We start from the raw sequence: 18202 nt of genomic DNA, 5'->3' as shown, positions 1-18202 counted from the left end.
TATTCCAACGGGATACGGATTTACGCGGGTGAAACGGCGGGGCGCAGCTAGTATTTTTATAATTTCATAAAGGTAAACTGCAATACATGTTTATTGAAAGGTAATCAAGATATTTTAGCTTAACTTCCACAAAATCGTTCCTTAGTAATATGTATTTTAACAGATATTCTTTGATGGCAACATTGAAAGCACGAGTGGACATCTCTATGGACTTGGTGCCCCTTTTTCAACCAATGCAAATAATTTTCAAGAAAATATGGAAAACGGCAGTTCTTGACTCAATGAGTGTTTTAATGCAAGTGATCAAGTGTTAAATGAATCGTTGGAAAAACGAGAAATACATAAGAAACATAGGTGCTGTGATCGTTGTGTACCTGAAGGCAATATAAGTCGTTAGTTTTTTCCGCAGTATTTTTTAGTTTTTTTAAGATTAAACATAACTATTGATTTTAAAAGTGAAATATGATTCTAACATAAGTCATTGTTTCATAGCATGTACTTCCTCCTCTGAATGTTAAATAATTTGTTGATGTCATAAAAGGCTTTAGTGTCGTATTATCAAACTATATGTACTTAAAAGTATGATGACTTGTAAATATAGAGTGTATGATTATTTGGGATTGTTTTTTGTTATCCATTTAATTTCTTAAGGTATTAATAAAAACTTTCAATAACAAATATCTGTTTTATGTTCCTTTTTCAATCTTCCTTGTATGTTAGTTTTTACGATTTATTTTCACATCTTGAAGTAAAAAAAATAATGTGCATAGTTAACTTTTATTAAGAAGTCACTTATTTAAAGTTATAAATAAGGTATTACACAATTAGGAATGTCAACACTAAAAAGTAAAGCAATACTCATTGCAATAAGAAGAATAGGTATAATACTCCACTACACACATGACATGGACATAAAAGTTTATAAAATACACTCGCACTATTTAGAAATTAACGTTTATTCTGATAAATGTTCATGTTCATTTTCCTGTAAAGGGACCGGACCGGACCTCATTTTTTCTTTTTCTTATTTTTCTGCGCGGTGTCTGGTGTGTTGTCGGCCTTTCTTTTACCGGCATTAGCGCCTTTACCGGCATTGGTTCCGCCAGGAGTATTTGGATTTGCATTTCCGCTTTTCTTTTTCTTTTCTGCTCTTTCTTTCTCTTCTAACTCTTGATTCTCCCTCTCAATTAATGTGATAAGGGTATTGCATCTGTAAAATATAAAATTTAGTAACATTATCTTTCAAAAGTACAAGACAACGACGACCTTAGGAAAATGTATATGTTTCGTCTTTGGTCGATGATAAGTCGCACTGTATGTGATGCAATATTTTAGGTTACACCTGTAGCAATATATTATTGAAAATTGGACATTTGACAACACTGTTTAGTTTCTTTTGTAATATAATCAAAAAATACATCAATATGATCGGATGGGGCTCGATCAATTATAAAACGAACGTATCGTATCCATCAAAATGACAGCATTGCCAAGTAAAGAGACAAAGGGAGATGGAGTTTAGGGGAATTCTCTAGAAATAACTTTCAGTTTTCTATCAATGACGACGCATAGAGCTGTAGTACAATTCTTTGACTAAAAGTTTGGACTTTGCTGGAATGTGACACTTCACCAATTATAAAAGAATTATTATTAAAATTAACGCAGCCCAGTTCTTCACAAACATTTTAGTTTCATAAACGTTCTTAGTGATACTTTTATGCACATCGTACTAATGCATCGCTGTGATATCACGGACAAGAAGTTCAAACTTATAGTAAACTAGCCGTTGCCCGCAGCTTCACCCGCGCGTTCCTAATAAATTTTCATGGTATAAACTTTTATCCCCTATTATAAAATAGGGGTTAGATATATTTTAGGGTTAGATATATCAAAATCATTTCTTAGAGGATGCCTACTTCAATACATCTATCTGAATGCCAAATTTCAGCCCGATCCATCCAGTGGTTTGGGCTGTGCGTTGATACTATGTCAGTCAGCCAGTCAGTCACCTTTGAGCTTTATATAATATATACAGATGTGTAGCAGTGTTGTATGTTACCTTCGCTGCAGTTCAACAGCAGTGCGCGACTTGAGGAACCAGTCGAAGCGGAACTGCGGCGCCGCGTGCACAGCCGCACGCAGCTCCTCATAAACATTCTCCTTGTCAAAGCCCAGCTTGTGCAGCATGCATACTAAGAACCTGTCAATAATTTATAATAATAATTAATTACTTTTGGACATAGCTATCAATGTGATTGAGCTATACCTTGTTTATATTAAAATTCATAAAGAAAATCAAAAGCGAAATCTACCCTATATTAGGGGTGGAAATTTGTACTGAATACAAAAAAAACGCGCCTTTTACTTATTCTACAAACTCACTTGCAAACTCAACATAGTTTAATGAAATCTCTGTCAACTGACACTGAGTACCAATTTATTAATCCTGCTTTTTTTTAATTTTTTTTGCCGAAAATAATAAATAATATATATAATTTTTTGGCTAAGCAGGCAACTGATCTCAGCTGTTTGCCTTCAGATAAAGCAAGGATTGCTGACTGGAAAGAAGGAATGGGTGAGTGAAAGGAAACAGTCCTCTGACATTAAAACATGGAACACCAACCCACTTTTAGAAGGTCGGTAAAACAAACCTATCTTCTTCTTCGACATAATTCTTGCCCTTATTAGTGCCATATGAGATTCTGAGTTGATGGAAAGGTGCGCGGTAACGCGCCATCTTCGCATCCAAAGCTTTCTTGATAGAGGCTCTTCTCTGTATTTTAGCTTCTCCGCGTTCTATTTGACCCATGATTCTGTCTATATCTTGCAGCTCGTGGCACCTTTCCCAAAATACAGCTGAGTATTCCATTACCTATTTAAAAGATTTATTTATTTGTCTTCAAGTAATTAATAAAGAAACTTGAATCACATCAAAATCACCCAAAAATGTTTAAAAAGTGCAATATGGTTCATAATATAGTAAAAAAAATATAAATAATTATTTTGATGTAATACCTCTTCCGGCGTTTTGCCTTCCACATCCTTAGCAATGTTCTCAATATCATCTCTACCATATTTCTCGTTGGCTTTGATGAACTGATTAAAGTCACGTTTTGTCCAATTTGTAAACCCTGTAATTAATTTATGTATAAATACACTTCTAGCTATCAATAAAAACAAGAGTTAAAAAAAATATTTTAAACCTGAAATGATTTACGTGATTACTATGCGCTATTATACATTTGAATGTATTGCAAAATAAGATTTAAGAAGAAAACCTTGAGTCAAAAGCTGTTCTTTTTCTTGTATCTCTTCTTCAGTAAGTGCTTCAGCCTCGTCAATCTTACGCTGTTCCTCGCGCTGTATCTTCGCCGCATCTGGCCCAAGTTCTGGGTTTCTTGGTACTTTATACCTATATAATTCAAATGAGCGAATTTTAAAAGTTCCATAATATTTGAAAGATTTCTCAGGATTCAGGATTTCTAAATTAATTTTAAGGTGAGCAGAATTAATAGAGGTAATCAAATAGGCATGATATACATATGAATTTATTGTTGATACAACTGTTTTATAATCAATTAGGTATTCATTTCGAGTCGCACAAATTTGCTTTGTGTTTATATTATTTATATAAAAATAATTCTTACCCCAAGGTTTTTCTATAGTGATATATTTCTTGATCAAGTAGTTCAAACAGGCGCGATGGAAAGAATTGGAAGTCTTGAACGATCGGTTGTTTCGGTGGTCTTGGCGCCTGTGGGAATTATCCACACATGTAAATACTGACATGATAATTGTTCCATGTCTGTTAATTGTACAGAAACAGCTCACCCTTATAAAATTTATGCATTGTTTATTAATCTCAGCCCTTGAATTATTACTATTCTTTATTTTATAATATAGTACCATCAATTAACAATTTCATGATGCACTAGCTCTACATAAAATAAAATCTAATATGTCATGATTAATGCAGTCTTTTTTATCTACAAGTAAAACCATAGTTAGTGGAATCAGTATCCACTAACTATACAACAAAGCAGATATGTTTTCACACAGTAAAAGATGAACTATTAAGCAAATTAAAGTCGTAATTTCTAATTAAGTTCAAAATTTGGAAATAAATGTATAATATATATAATAACCATAATCATATTGATCTATGATATATAACAGAGTATAAAGAGCTAACTAGTGCATGAATAAAAAAAAATAAGCCGATACTGAAAAAATACTTATGTGCTTTTTTCTAAAAAAATATTATATTTAATTAAACAAGCCTACAATAGCCAAATACCCTAAATAACACCATCACCAAGCATAAAATCTTACTTCATGAGAGTCCATTATTTAGCTCTTTACACTTATTTACCTGTACCTTAGGCGCTTTCGGCTCTGAAACTCGCAATGCTTCGCGGAAGTACGCGTCTACCGCGTAGTTTGCCTTACGTTCACGTTTAGGAGGTTCTATCCAGTTGCCGATGGGCACTATCTTCTGTTTCTCCCTATAGTCCTCACCTAAATGTCATCATTGTGAATTCTATATTGATTGACAGTTATTTTTTTTTACAAATTAAATTACTACAGTTCTGTAGAAACTTCAGTTAATAACATAAGGTTATTCATGTGAATACTCCTTAATATTTTCTAAAGAAGTCAAAAAATTTTAGAACAAAACAAAGGTAATTTTGATAGCTTAAAATGCAACTTTAATATACTTGAAAAATATAAAAATAGAAAACAAGGCACGGTTATAGACAACCGAATGGAAAGAAGTCGTCTCGGTATGGCGAAAGACTTAGTTTCGAATTCCGAATTTTAATATACAATAGTATTAGTAATAAATAAAAAAATAATAATTTTAGTTAAACTCATTCACAAATTAATCAAACCTTCAAATTGGTAAACCGAATCAGTAGTGGCGCCCGGAGTGTCCATAGAGAATGCACGTAGAGACGATTCACCAAGACTCTCCAATTTTTGCTTCAGTTCTTCAGTCTGAAAAAAAAAGTATATTGAATGGAGATATTTATCTTTTGCTAGTATTATTGTTTCATTACAAGATTCATTAATAATTATCTGACGTCATAAAGAGTATTTAATTAAGAAATTAGAATCTCAACCTTTACCTTTACTTCACCTTTAGCCAAAATTGTATCAATATCTTCGTCAGTAATTTCAGAGTCTTTAGACGAGAATACGTGATTGGCGCCGTGTCTGATCATATTCAACATTTCGTCTTTGTTCAGTTGATTCTTGGTATCTACCAAACGGCCAGATTGTATCACAAGTTTATCGAGCCGCAACTTCACTTCAGCTCTTTCTACAATTTTCTCCTCAACCGTGTTATCTGTTATGAGCCGAAAAACGCGTACCTTAAATATTTAAGATTTCATTAAAGTACAAAAATAACTATACAAATATTTTGATATCATTCATTCATTGTTTTAAGTAAACTGATTATTTCACATTTTATTGCCAAATTAAAGATGTAAGTGATATGTACTTGTTTCTTTTGTCCAATACGATGGGCTCTGTCCATAGCCTGCAAATCCATTTGTGGATTCCAATCTGAGTCATAGATGATTACTACATCTGCAGATGTTAAATTAATACCAAGGCCACCAGCCCGTGTTGATAACATGAAAACAAATTTTTCACTCCCTTCAGCATTGTACTCTTCTATTTGTCTATTTCTATCTTCATGCGGAGTTTGGCCATCTAAACGACAGTACTGAAAAAGGGTTTAGTAATTTTAGTGATTAATTAAATAAGATGTGTAATATTTTATTTCATTTTTTTCACTTTTAGAAAATGTACAAAGAAGAGCTACAAAAATGGTCAGATATCTTAGAAATCAACCTTATGAACAACGTCTCAAAGCACTTGACCTCACATCTCTTGAAAGGCGCAGGCAGAGGGGAAGTCTTATCGAAACATACAAAATACTTAGTGGGTATTATAATGTACCCGGGATTGACAGTCTGTACACTCTGAATGAAAACAAAGATTTACGTGGACATTCACGCAAATTGTGGAGAGTGCAAAGTAAATGCAAGCCCATGAAGCATTTTTTATCCAACCGTGTCAGAGTGGAATAGGCTACCCGAGAGTGTAATAATGGCACCCACGTTGAATAGTTTTAAAAATAAATTGGATGAACTAAATGTTTTCTTCAAATCATAAAATACACACGCATCAGCTTTTTAGCTGCTAGTGTGCTTAAATAAAATAATAATAATAATAATAGCCCGCAGGGCACCTTGTGGCGAGGTGACGGGGAGTAGCGCCCCCGCGGTCCTTAGTTCTCCCGGGGGAGGTCCCTGTCCTCACCTCCGGACTGTCTCGGTGGCAGTTCGGAGTGAACAATGACGAGGTTCAGGATCCCCCACCTCTGGCTTGCCTTAATTGGCCGTCCAGAGTGGAGATGCAAGAGCTATATGCTCGGGGGTGGAAGTGTCTAATGGCGTAATAGCGGGGAAACCTAATCCGGGCCTGCGGGCCCGCGATGGTGAAACCGGTGCCGCACCTCTCTACACCCCTAGCCAGTCAGCTGGTGTTGCCCCCTTGTTGCCATTTTAGGTAACTTTTTTGGGAGCCCATCGACCGAACTGGCAAGTCATCGTCTGCCACTATTTTTCAATTTTTCGAAGTTGAAAAGGCAGACGCCCATAGTTTCCCATAGACCCAACCTACCAATCCATTGAACACCCCCTTTCCATAGCCCAGTTTTTTCCATGCCATTTATTTGCAATAGTCCTACATCGGCCGCGGATTGCCCAGGGCTGTATCTCTATAGTGCAGTCATGGGCAGGCTGCGGCTGGTGTCCCACAACACATTAAATTCTCTAAAGGGCCTCTGCGTGTTGGATCTGTGTCCCCACGTAAGCCTTCCAAAAGACCGGGTGCTTTCCTTCTGGAGGTACCCGAGTATTATGGAGAGATACACATAATAATAATAATTGAAAAAAAATATATAAAGGTTCAGAGGTAGGAGGTCATTTACCCTTTATTTTATTAAAACAGATTACAATATATTTATTCTACTTTATTATTATTAACTCTTTAATTACCTTATATTGTCTCCAAAGACAGTAATCCTCCAGGATATCCAGCATCCTAGTCATTTGAGAGAAAATAAGAACTCTGGAATCTTGTTGTTGTAATTTAGGAAGCAGTTTATCAAGGATAGCCAATTTACCACAATTGTATACCAAATGTTCATCAGTTGTGTAGGGAGGGCCTGGTTCAGCTCCATCAAATAGATATGGGTGATTACAACATTTACGTAGCTGCATGAGAATGTTCTGGAGTCTCATTTTCTCAACTTTTCCAGCACCATTCACTAGAAAATAAATTGTATATGATGATAATGTTGTAAATAAATGTAAATATGTACTTAGAAGTTAATAACAATATCATATATTTAGAATCTTTGAAAAATATAAAGAATACAAAAAATATAATAAGACAAGTAAATTAGGCAAGATTCAAACCTGCCAGACCACCTTTTGATAACTTACCCCCTGGCTGACTATACAATTAAATTTCATTTCACTCTTTTACGATTTTATGTGTATGGGGCTCATGTTGGTGTGTGTATCTTTTCACACCACACCTTTTACATGAAACTTTTTCTATTCTTCTTATTTTTCAAATAATTCAAAACTGTCTTTTTCTACTTACCAACATCAATATCTTTCATTAATACTTTCGTATACCACTCCCGCTGCATTTTACTTAAACCCACATATACTTTAACCTCTTTCTTAGGTTTTAACTTCTTTTCTACTTCTGATTTCAGACGTCTTAACAAAAATGGTCTCAAAACAGCATGAAGACGAGACACCAATTGATTATCACCAAGAGCTGCATTTGTATTGAACCAAGCATCAAAATCCTGAAAAGATAATGTCAAAGTAAATTGTATAAGATATTCCAAATTCAATTGGAATACAATTACAAAAAGAAAACAAAACTAATACTTACATCAGAGCTATTAAAAACATCTGGTAGAAGGAAGTTAAGTAAAGCCCACAACTCATGCAAATTATTTTGCAAGGGAGTACCAGTAAGCAGTAAACGATTCATACTTTTAAACTCCCTAAGCAGTTCAGACAATTTGGACTTCTCATTCTTAATTCGGTGAGCCTCATCAATGACCATGTACCTCCAGTTAAACTTTTTAAAAACTGACTTTTCTCTAATTATCATTTCATACGAAGTTATGCACACATCCCAGTTACCAGGCATGAGAGTTTCACGTATGAAAGTGTTCTGAAATTAAGTAATTTATGTTTTAGAAATTATAATATATATGAACAAAAATAAATTACATTTATACAGAGTACATAACATACTTTACTATGTACCATGTAATGTAATTTATTTTATTAAATTTATTATAATTTATAATACATTATACATAAAAAACTATCAAATAACATGAGATGAAGTCTCATGTGTATTACTTAAATTATCTCACATTATTACACAAAATAATGAAACCATGGGAGAAAATGTTTTCATACTCTAGTTTCTTGGTCACCAATAAGGCACACTGCTCTAAGAGATGGACACCATTTTTTGAACTCATTCATCCAATTTGTAAGAGTTGATTTGGGTACAATTACTATGTGAGGTCCAGGAACATTTCTGTAATATAACATAAATTATAAACAATTTAAAATTGAATATTGTAAACCTGACAAGTTAATATAGATCTTACTTAAAGTGTTTCATGTAGCCTAGTAAAGAGATAGTTTGCAAAGTTTTTCCAAGACCCATTTCATCAGCCAGAATCCCATTAATTCCATTTTCATACAATGAAATCATCCAATTCAGACCTCTCACTTGATAATCCCTCATTTCACCATTTTTAATATATGGGGGAGATGCCTCAAATCTAAATATTGTTTTTTGTTTTGTATTTGTTTCTGCTAGTAACTCTTCATCTTCCTCTTGCTCTGTTTTCCGATGTCGATGACTGTAAATGTAGACATATATTGAATTAATGAATTTTATGATTAGTTGCTATATTATTGGCAATTAGCACAAATAGACTATCATACTCATTCACTGTTCCAGCGTCAGCTTCTTTGTTCTTTCGAGGTCTACCGGCTTTTGGTTTAGGAGGACTATTGGTCGACTTCGCGTTGCTCATAAAATGAGAAAATATTTCAGTTTGTTTTAACAAAAAATCAAATCTTTTAGAACGATCGGTTTCAATTTTACTTTCGAAGTCACCTTCTTTACCCCTCGAAGACGTTGTATCACTAGATGATCCATTCTGTAATATCAAATCGTTCTAGCAATTAAGTTTATAAAAATAATTGAAAGAATTTAAACCGCATCTATACATACGGAGTTATCTCCAACATCTGCAGTTTCCATGGGTTCTTCGGCTTGAGACATTATGAATTTTTAGCAATTATCGTTATACAAAATCCTTTATAACCAAAAATCAATCATTTCATACAGTAACAGGATAATATTGTAAGTGTAAGTCTCAAAGCACGAGTTCTAATACACTTGTATTATGTTACTTACTCTATGATACAAGTGTAATAAAAAGTAGAAGATCAAGCGTCTCTTCGCAATGACAAGCGCCGATTGCTGAATTGTGTGAATACTAAAAAGTGACAGTTTGAAATGACTGACAAAAACACAAAAAGAAGGCGCGAACATGGAGCCAAAGAGCACAGACAATTTTAAATTTTTATATAGATAAACAACTACTAACTATAACTAACTATAAATAAACTACTGAGAATATTGTACTATGTAGCTAGTATTTGTATAGATATCTTTTTGATTTATAATGGTTAAGTTAAATACATTTTGCTTGTTAAGCACATAGAACACAGTTTATAAAGTAAATTTTTAAATTTTCAATTACTTTTACTTAAAGTTTTCTACATAGTATATATAAATTTGTGGTTTTGTTTCAAATATTTTGTTTTCTTGCTATAAGTGCACAAAATTATAGTTTTAGAAAAGTTGTGACTTTTATTGAAAATTAAAAAGTGTACCAAGATAAGATTAGATTAGACGTTTTTTAGTAAATATCATTTTACGTACCTAAGTACCTACGAAAATAGCATTAGAGCCTACAGGACCACGGAAGTACCATCTACAACGAGACATTGACAATATTGTGGCAACGTAATACTGCCATACACAAAGAAAATAAATTGACTAAATTGCCATTTACATTCGACATACTCAACTATTACACGACATAACAACAAGTAGTACATCTTCTTTTTTCTTCTCTTTCTCAGCCCGTTTTAACCCAGAGTTGAGTCCACCTATCGCCACTTAATCTACACATATGACCTCCCCATCTCCATTTCTGTAGTGTCTGTGTCTCCAGTTCTGTTGTACGTACCTGCAAGTTATTTTAGGTGCGGAGTAACTAATTCTTACTTTGTGCACGGAGTAACTAGTTTTTAACCTGTGCTTTGTGCAAGTGTCAAGTCATCTGTCAAGTGTCACAAATTGACGTAGGACGACTTACGAGCCGGACCAAGAGAATTTTAGGTTATAGTGCGGTTTAGTATTAACAATTATCATTTACTGTACTAAGTATATATCTTTGCAAATTATGTAGTAAATACTTTGAGTAAAGATAAAAGTTACTAGCACAGAGCACTTACGTTATTTAAATGTTATGAGGCTATAAATATCAAGGCATATTTCAGGAGCAGAAATTGAGAAAATAAATAAATGAAAATAGTAATTTAAGATTAAAAATCAAATGCACAGTGAAACCGGAAGCGTTCTTTTTTACAAGACAACATGGTTCTCATAAGACAATTATTACGAAAATGCAATATAAAATATAGAATATTCAATTATTGTTCATTAAATTTTGCTTCGAATCGACCGAGTATTGCACAATCTAAATATGCATATGTCGATCAGAAATTTCTTCATAGAAGTTCAAACCTATTTGTTAAAATGTTTATGGAGAGAGAAAACCAATACGCGTATGATATAATGGAAAAATATGGATATGTAGAAGAAATAAATATTCCGCAAACTACCAGTTCCATAAGTCAGGAAGAATTTGAAAATATGATGAAAAAAGACTGGTCAAAAGAATCTGCACAAGCTGTATTTGAAGTATTTCCATTAATAACAGCTTACTGTTCAGAAAATAATTTATGTATCTCCAACAATGTTTTCGATAATTTTATAGATGTCTTTACTGATAAAATTCAGTTTTCCACAGATGAAGAACTCAAATCACATTTTTTTTCATTAGCAAAATGCCCCGAAACTGCATCAATCAGGACACGCAATTATGTTGAAGTATGGGCAGCTCTAGATGATGAATGTGTAAATAGGTTTAAAAGGTGGTCTCATGATGAATTGCTCTCATTTGCTGCATTATTTTACATGTTGAGTGCTACTAAAGCATCAGATTATTGTTATAGATGTATTCAAAGACTTGTTTATAAATCAAATAAGTTGACAAAAGCACAATTAGTGCAAACATATTTTTTTATTGGTGCAATGAGATTTTCACCCCATGATATGCACAATTTAGAAATAGCTGTGCAAGAAAAATTTCATGAATTGAGCATTGATGAATTAGCAATTATATCTTTAGGATTTTTTAAGAGTAAAGTGCCAATAAGAAGTCCTGTTTTAGTGTCAAATATAATTGATCTTCTTATAGAGAATGTTTCTGAAATTAATGAAGTTTCTCTCGCTGCATTGCTTAAAGTTATTCGTTTCTCACGCAAGATTCCTGTTGATGACAAAATTGTTAAACTTCTTGATAAATTACAACATGAAGTACCCAGACTATCCATAATGTGTAATGTGCATATAGCTTTACTTGCTACCAGTACTTTGACATTACAAAAGTCCTGTTTACAAGAAATTGCAAATAATGTAATTAAAGATATTTCAAATGCCAGATTAAAAGATATGGAAAGGTTAATACTCACATTTGGAACCTTTAACTATGAGCCACTTACTAATCCCAGTTTTATTGAAACTATCATTAATGAATTAAGAAAACCAGAAAGGGAGCAGGAACTTTTCTCCCATGGTCGTTCATTTGCATGTTGTTTATCATATCTGGGACTATTAGGATACTATCCAATAGATCTGTTCAAGAGGGTTTTAAACACTGAATTTTTGAATAATACTTATGGAAAATATTGTTATGCATATGGTCGTGAGATATTAATTATTCATAACTCAGTTAAATTATTTCACAAAGATACAAGTTTAGATTGTCTTACTGCAAAAGAAGCTTTAATATTGGCAAAGAAATATACAGATTTTTTGCCAGATGCGAATTATGATAAACAGTATAATGTAACTGAAAAGATGTATTTGGATGTCGTTAAAGTAGTTGAAGAATGTAGAGGTGGATCGGAATTTGTTACTGGGCACCATCTTTTAACACACCACCAAAGAGGAGGTTGGTGTAATTTTTTTTGTTGAAGTAAAACATGCACAATCAATCACTATTTACATAATTTTTTTTTTCAGATGTAGTCATGTGTGATGATCCGAATGGTTCACCTTTACCGGTCAAAAGTATATTTAACAACATCAAATTTGGACAACTTTGTCCCATACCTAATGACAATATTTGGATTGCATTAATTATAGCAGGGAGAAATGCTATGTTATATAATTCAGAAAAACCCAGTGGTCATTTTCTATCCAAAATACGAGAGTTGAATGCTCTTGGCTATCATGCAGCAATAGTAAGTAAAATCTAAGCTCCTACTAATGTTGTGTCTTTTTACTACTAAACTATGTACTTTAGCCAGTATGGGGTAGTATCAAGATTTCAACAACAGCCCTGATAAAAAGTGTAAAAATTATTTTCCAGTGATACAACTACTTAATTTATTTGCAGGTAAGCTGGAATGTGTACACAAAATGCAAAACACTAGAAGAAAAGAAAGACTATATAAATAAATTAATTAATGAAGCCAAATCCAGAAAAGATTATGATGTAAACTTAACCTGTTAACATTACCAGCTAAATTATTATGCTGTAAATATTATAGTCCAGTAACTGTTATTTAATCTGTTACATTATAACAGGTTAAATAACATATTTAAATAAATACGAACAAAAAGTAAACTTTTGTATAAACCTCCATTCTTAAAGAAAAAACAAATATATAGTTACTAATTGCCTTATCATTTTATTACAAAATTTTTGTTTTAAAATCATATACATCCAACTTATTATTTCAATAATATACAAAGGATTATAAAATAAATGTAAAGCTTATTAAAAATTATACCTTAATACAAATTTTTGATGATATTTTAAAATACACCATGATATTATATTCATGTGCTTCATACTGTATTAATATGCCCGAGTTAAAACAACTGATTCTTAAATAATAAGAATTCAGATAAAGACCCATGATTACTAATACTGCAATCTTGTTAAAGTTTTAGATGATGATGATATGTGCTAGGTATAGCTTTTATTGCATTTGTCAAATACTAAATTCATTAATTCATTTTAATATCATTATATTTACATGATCTTCACTCTGTTAGATGGAACACATGCGGTTTTGGTGTTAGATTTGTCACATTGATAATATCTCCAGATCAGGATGAATTCCCATTTTCTCCATTGTCCTGAAAGTTGTTCGAATTTACTGAGAATGGAGCACCTAATCCATATAGGTGACCACTGGAACTCTCAATGTTGTCATCAAAAAATATCTGAAACAATAATGTTATTTGAGATGTGTTACTACAATTTCTTTACACTTTGTGGCACAAAAATATTATGTATTTATTTCTTCTATCCACATATCAAATATTTGACAAATTTCAGCAAAAAATATGCAAATGTTTATTAATAAATTGCATTTTATAACAATTATAGTTATGATCTTTTAAAGTATTTCAGCTTACTCTAATGTTGCATGAAGAGTTTTCTGTATAATCTTATACCTTTAAACGAGCAATTCTTGTATATATATATATATATATATATAATTGGAATCTCGGAATCGGCTCCAACGATTTTCATGAAATTTAGTATACAGGGGGTTTCGGGGGCGATAAATCGATCTAGCTAGGAATTTTTTTTAGAAAATGTCATATTCGTGTTTTATTCGTGTTTTTTTCCTGACATCTATTAGTGAATAATAATACTATTTTGCTTCGTAGATAGCTGGACAACTGAAATAACACATAGGCACTTTTTATACCGATATTCCTACGGGATACGGACTTACGCGGTTTCAACCGCGGGTCACAGCTAGTGTCATTTAATACAAAATCATTAGTCATACAATGATTAGTATACCTTGTGTTGTAAATATGTAAAAACTCCTGCTTAAATCCATTCAAGTGTTTAAACAAAGGCCCTAAAACATATTTTTTATGTGATAGATCAGTGAGCAGAGTAAGTGATCATCACTTCCCATGAACATTTACCGAGGTAGTGCCTCTGAGAGCTAGCTTATTTTGTTCCCAAGCGTGTCTCTACTCCCACACTAAAACTATATACTATTAATTATACTAACCTCTTTAATTTTGAAAAAGGCCATGCCTGTTAAGTGAGAATCAGAGCCTGCTTGGTGCTGGGGTCCTACCCTGCGTAGTTCTAGCTGGTCAGCTACTTCCTGTAATCCACCTTTCAGGTTCTTACAGAGTTTCATCAAATACTGAAAATACAAAAATATGTAAAATGTTAATTAACTGAATCCAGTATTAATATAAATTTTTTATGATTTTGATTTTCTCTTAATTAAGAAAGAAATTGACAGTTTTATCTAAGATATTCTATATATATTATTTAAATGATGTATGAAATGAAAAAAGTTTATGGGAATATTTATGTATGCACCACATTTACTTACCTTAACATCATAAACTGTTGGAAAATATAACCTGAGACTTTCAAAGAAATCGTTTTCATCCTGTGGTAGGTTTTGGTCTGTGAGAAGTTTAAGTAAGTATCCAAAGTCATATCCGGAATGAAAACTCAGCCATTTTATGTTGTCCATTAGTACAAGACCTAGTAAAAACATTATTTTCAAACAACACATACCAGTAAAAATATTGTCTATATATATAAAAATGAATCTCTATTTCCCTCAATCACACCACCACATGTATATGGCTGGACCGATTTCAAAATTCTTTCACCATAAAAAAGCTGCAATTACACTGAGTGACACAGGCTATGTATATTTTTATATTAGGTATAACTTTTACCTGAAGACATAAGTAATTCTGCAAATTCAAGGGGTTCTATACCATCTTCTTCATGTTTTCTAAACTGAAGGCCTGAGTTTTGAAGTAGATCAATGGAATCTTGTGCATACATGTCCTCTCTAGAAATGAAATTGAACTACTTAATATGGATATGTATCTATTATGAGCATTTCTGGCACATTTATTGGCATATTCTTTTAAGGAGTAATATCATTGATATCAACTGTGATAGTGTTAAGTAATTAAGTAGTTAGGTAATAGTTTGATGAACTTACTGTAAATTGAACTTAAAATTAAACTGCCATGTTGTGTATCCAGGTGGTGTTTTCCCATTTTCATCCATGAATGTTAAACCCAACTGGATTATTCTTAGCAAATCTACATTACACCTGAAAATGTTTTAATAAACTATTAATTACATTGTGGATTTCTTTAGTTTTTTGATTGTAGATATATATCAGCTCATATTCACCTCAATAGCTGATACTGATAATCTGCTGTAGATCTGAATTCACCAATGGGTCGTGCTACTACTCCAGGAAATTCTGTGTCCATTGCTACCCAATGATATTTTTGGACTACCTAAGAAATATTTATATTATAAAGGATAACTGTATTTCTTTTAACAATAAGTAAGTTATAAACAGATTTGATTGAATCATATTAAAAATGCCATATATTATTTTTAATATATCCAGTGAGGCAAATATTATTTGTGGAATAGTGGTTGCCTAAGAATGTTTCTTATCATAGAATTTTTGTCAATTTTATGTATAAAAATAACAATTATAAAATTATTTTACTTGTCTTATTATTTGAAATTCTTCATGTAAGTTATGGTTCCAAACATCTTTTATTCCGCAATCCCCAGTCCCTGGTAGCTGAGATATCGAGCCAAAGCTTGCTGCTGGCATCTAAATACAAATTTTTAGTTTTTAATTTATATAGAAATAAACCATGGTTACAAACTTCAAAACTAATGCAGATATTGGACCTTGTACCACTTGTCCTTTTCTAATAGATTAAGTTCTTCAGACTTATGCGACGCCGTGGTTTTCGTGTTTAGTTTTTCAGGTTTCAAGTAAGTTCTTTTTAATATTATTGTGAGAATAACACTAGTTTACAAATGTCAAGCAGATAATGCTACAACGAAGATCATTGAAATCTTGTAATACGGAATTATTTGGGCACTGCAGATTTAATGAATAAAAATAAAAAAGTATTGTTGCGAAAACAATTAGGAAGCCAAAACTTAAAAACACATCGCGTACATTGCACGTAGTGACAACTGACAACTTGACAAATTAGCGTCAAAATTGTTTAATAAACAATGGCAACCCTTTGTTTGATACAAGTATTTTAGTTCAGTAAATTTATTATACTAAACAAATTGTTATCACTGTATATTTCTGGGAGTTACATAGACTGATAATGAAAGAAATGCTCTTTTAGTTTTGTATTTCAATTAAGTTTATTGAGATCAGTTGAAAGAAAGACAGTTTGAATAAAAATAAGGCGCGTCATTTAAAAAATGACACAAAATGAATACAAAGAGATTAAATTGTATAATTAATATGACGATAAAGAAAATAATACTAAAAATATATAGAAGGGATATTTTATTGAATAGATATGTGATATGCAAAACTTTTTATTAAACCGATAAATGAAAATATAAACCGTAGACTATACACTTATATGCTGGTAATATAAACATTTTATATATTTTATTATGTAACTTAACTATGTATACATACAGTTTAATTTTTCTTAAAGGTTTCAACAGGGTTGAGGCTGGCAACTCAGCGTAAAGGTGTTGATAAGTTTTTTGATATATAATGTGGTAGTTCCAACATGCAATAGTAGTTTCCATATATATAAAAGTACTCTGTGGTGTGATGTTTAGGAATTATGAGTTTAATCGCAGCATATCTAGTTTTATACCTTTATGCCTTTTGATCTGCCAGAAAGGAGAGCCGTGTCCCAGCAATGGGCACATATATGGGCTGATGATGATGAAGATGATGGGGGTTGTGGTAGTTTCCCCGTTCCCACAATCAAAAATGTATATGTCGTCAAGTATTTATTTTAGCAAAAAACCTATTTAAGAACCTTTATTTTATTACTATGTATATTTTATGCTCAGTTATAACATACTCGCGAATATAATATAAGACTGTCACACAGTCTAACAAAAGTTTTGAATTCAGGTATCTTATTATATGGTACAGTATTTTTAAGGTATAGAAGCAGTTAGCTCTTTTTTATTCTGAGTTTTTCATCAAAAATGATTCACAATTTTCGAGCTTCGTTAAACGTTTTATAGCTTCATCATCCATATAAACAGAAATACGATAATATTGTATTCAGTAAACAACTTTAGGTGTGCTTACAACCATATCAACCATACTTTGTGTTATTGGGATTAGGACCTATTGAGTTTCGGTTTGACCGTCCGATAATGGAATCTAAATCCGAGTCAAATTATTTAAACGATATAGTCAGCATATTATATCTTCTATATATATAAAATTCTCGTGTCACAGTTTTCGTTGCCATACTCCTCCGAAACGGCTTGACCGATTCCTCTGAAATTTGGTAAGCATATTGGGTAGGTCTGAGAATCGGCCAACATCTATTTTTTATCCCGATATTCCTACGGGATACGGACTTACGCGGGTGAAACCGCGGGGCGCAGCTAGTATTATATAAAATACGAGCACGGTTTTCTTTTTTGTCAAGCACTATCCTACTAATATTATAAATGCGAAAGTTTTTAAGGATGTGTGTGTTTTTTGCTCTTTCATGCAAAAACTACTGAACTGATTTTAATAAAATTTGGTACGTAGATAGATGAACAACTGGAATAACATATAGGCAACTTTTTATTCCGATATTACAGTGAAACCTGGTTAAGTGAGACATCAAGGGACCTGCAATGTCGTTTCACTTATAGAGGTATTCCACTTAC

General features: G+C 32.4%; 4 protein-coding genes across 6 annotated transcripts in view; 2 read left to right on the top strand and 2 right to left on the bottom strand.

The window, feature by feature from the left end:
- The window catches only part of LOC119833624 (CCR4-NOT transcription complex subunit 7-like), a 3136-nt gene extending 2733 nt beyond the window's left edge, over positions 1-403 (top strand). For both annotated transcript variants that reach the window (XM_038357716.1, XM_038357717.1), the window contains exon 7: positions 164-403. In XM_038357716.1, coding sequence (XP_038213644.1) covers positions 164-277 — 114 coding nt within the window. In that variant the 3' untranslated portion in view covers positions 278-403. The remainder of the gene's footprint in view (positions 1-163) is intronic.
- A 360-nt stretch (positions 404-763) lies between these two features.
- On the bottom strand, positions 764-9648 carry LOC119833205 (chromatin-remodeling complex ATPase chain Iswi). 2 transcript variants are annotated; one of them, XM_038357124.1, is made up of 17 exons: positions 9364-9648; positions 9072-9289; positions 8729-8986; positions 8532-8655; positions 7990-8277; positions 7687-7900; positions 7074-7345; positions 5507-5734; positions 5130-5375; positions 4893-4998; positions 4373-4518; positions 3648-3754; positions 3279-3412; positions 3016-3131; positions 2652-2872; positions 2060-2200; positions 764-1210 (listed from the first exon to the last, which is right to left on the bottom strand). In XM_038357124.1, the coding sequence occupies exons 1-17, from the start codon at positions 9412-9414 to the stop codon at positions 1009-1011; spliced, it is 3072 nt and encodes a 1023-aa protein (XP_038213052.1). In that variant the 5' UTR covers positions 9415-9648; the 3' UTR covers positions 764-1008. The 2 variants fall into 2 exon arrangements, with proteins under 2 accessions (XP_038213052.1, XP_038213053.1); XM_038357125.1 differs by having other exon boundaries at positions 4379-4518.
- Positions 9649-10514: 866 nt separating this feature from the next.
- On the top strand, positions 10515-13173 carry LOC119833677 (FAST kinase domain-containing protein 5, mitochondrial). Its single transcript, XM_038357801.1, has 3 exons — positions 10515-12442; positions 12514-12734; positions 12890-13173. The coding sequence occupies exons 1-3, from the start codon at positions 10801-10803 to the stop codon at positions 13004-13006; spliced, it is 1980 nt and encodes a 659-aa protein (XP_038213729.1). The 5' UTR covers positions 10515-10800; the 3' UTR covers positions 13007-13173.
- Positions 13174-13569: 396 nt separating this feature from the next.
- On the bottom strand, positions 13570-16523 carry LOC119833678 (CCR4-NOT transcription complex subunit 7-like). The gene is made up of 8 exons (XM_038357802.1): positions 16226-16523; positions 16035-16145; positions 15704-15813; positions 15507-15620; positions 15232-15350; positions 14874-15031; positions 14538-14678; positions 13570-13725 (listed from the first exon to the last, which is right to left on the bottom strand). Exons 2-8 carry the CDS (start codon positions 16143-16145, stop codon positions 13609-13611), a joined length of 870 nt encoding a protein of 289 aa, XP_038213730.1. The 5' UTR covers positions 16226-16523; the 3' UTR covers positions 13570-13608.
- Between the last annotated feature and the right edge of the window lie 1679 nt (positions 16524-18202).

This window comes from Zerene cesonia, chromosome 17, assembly GCF_012273895.1.
Source record: "Zerene cesonia ecotype Mississippi chromosome 17, Zerene_cesonia_1.1, whole genome shotgun sequence".
In the NCBI taxonomy this organism is placed as follows: Eukaryota; Metazoa; Arthropoda; class Insecta; order Lepidoptera; family Pieridae; genus Zerene; species Zerene cesonia.
Note: the sequence above shows the minus strand (reverse complement) of the source record. Positions and strands in the feature narration are given on the sequence as shown.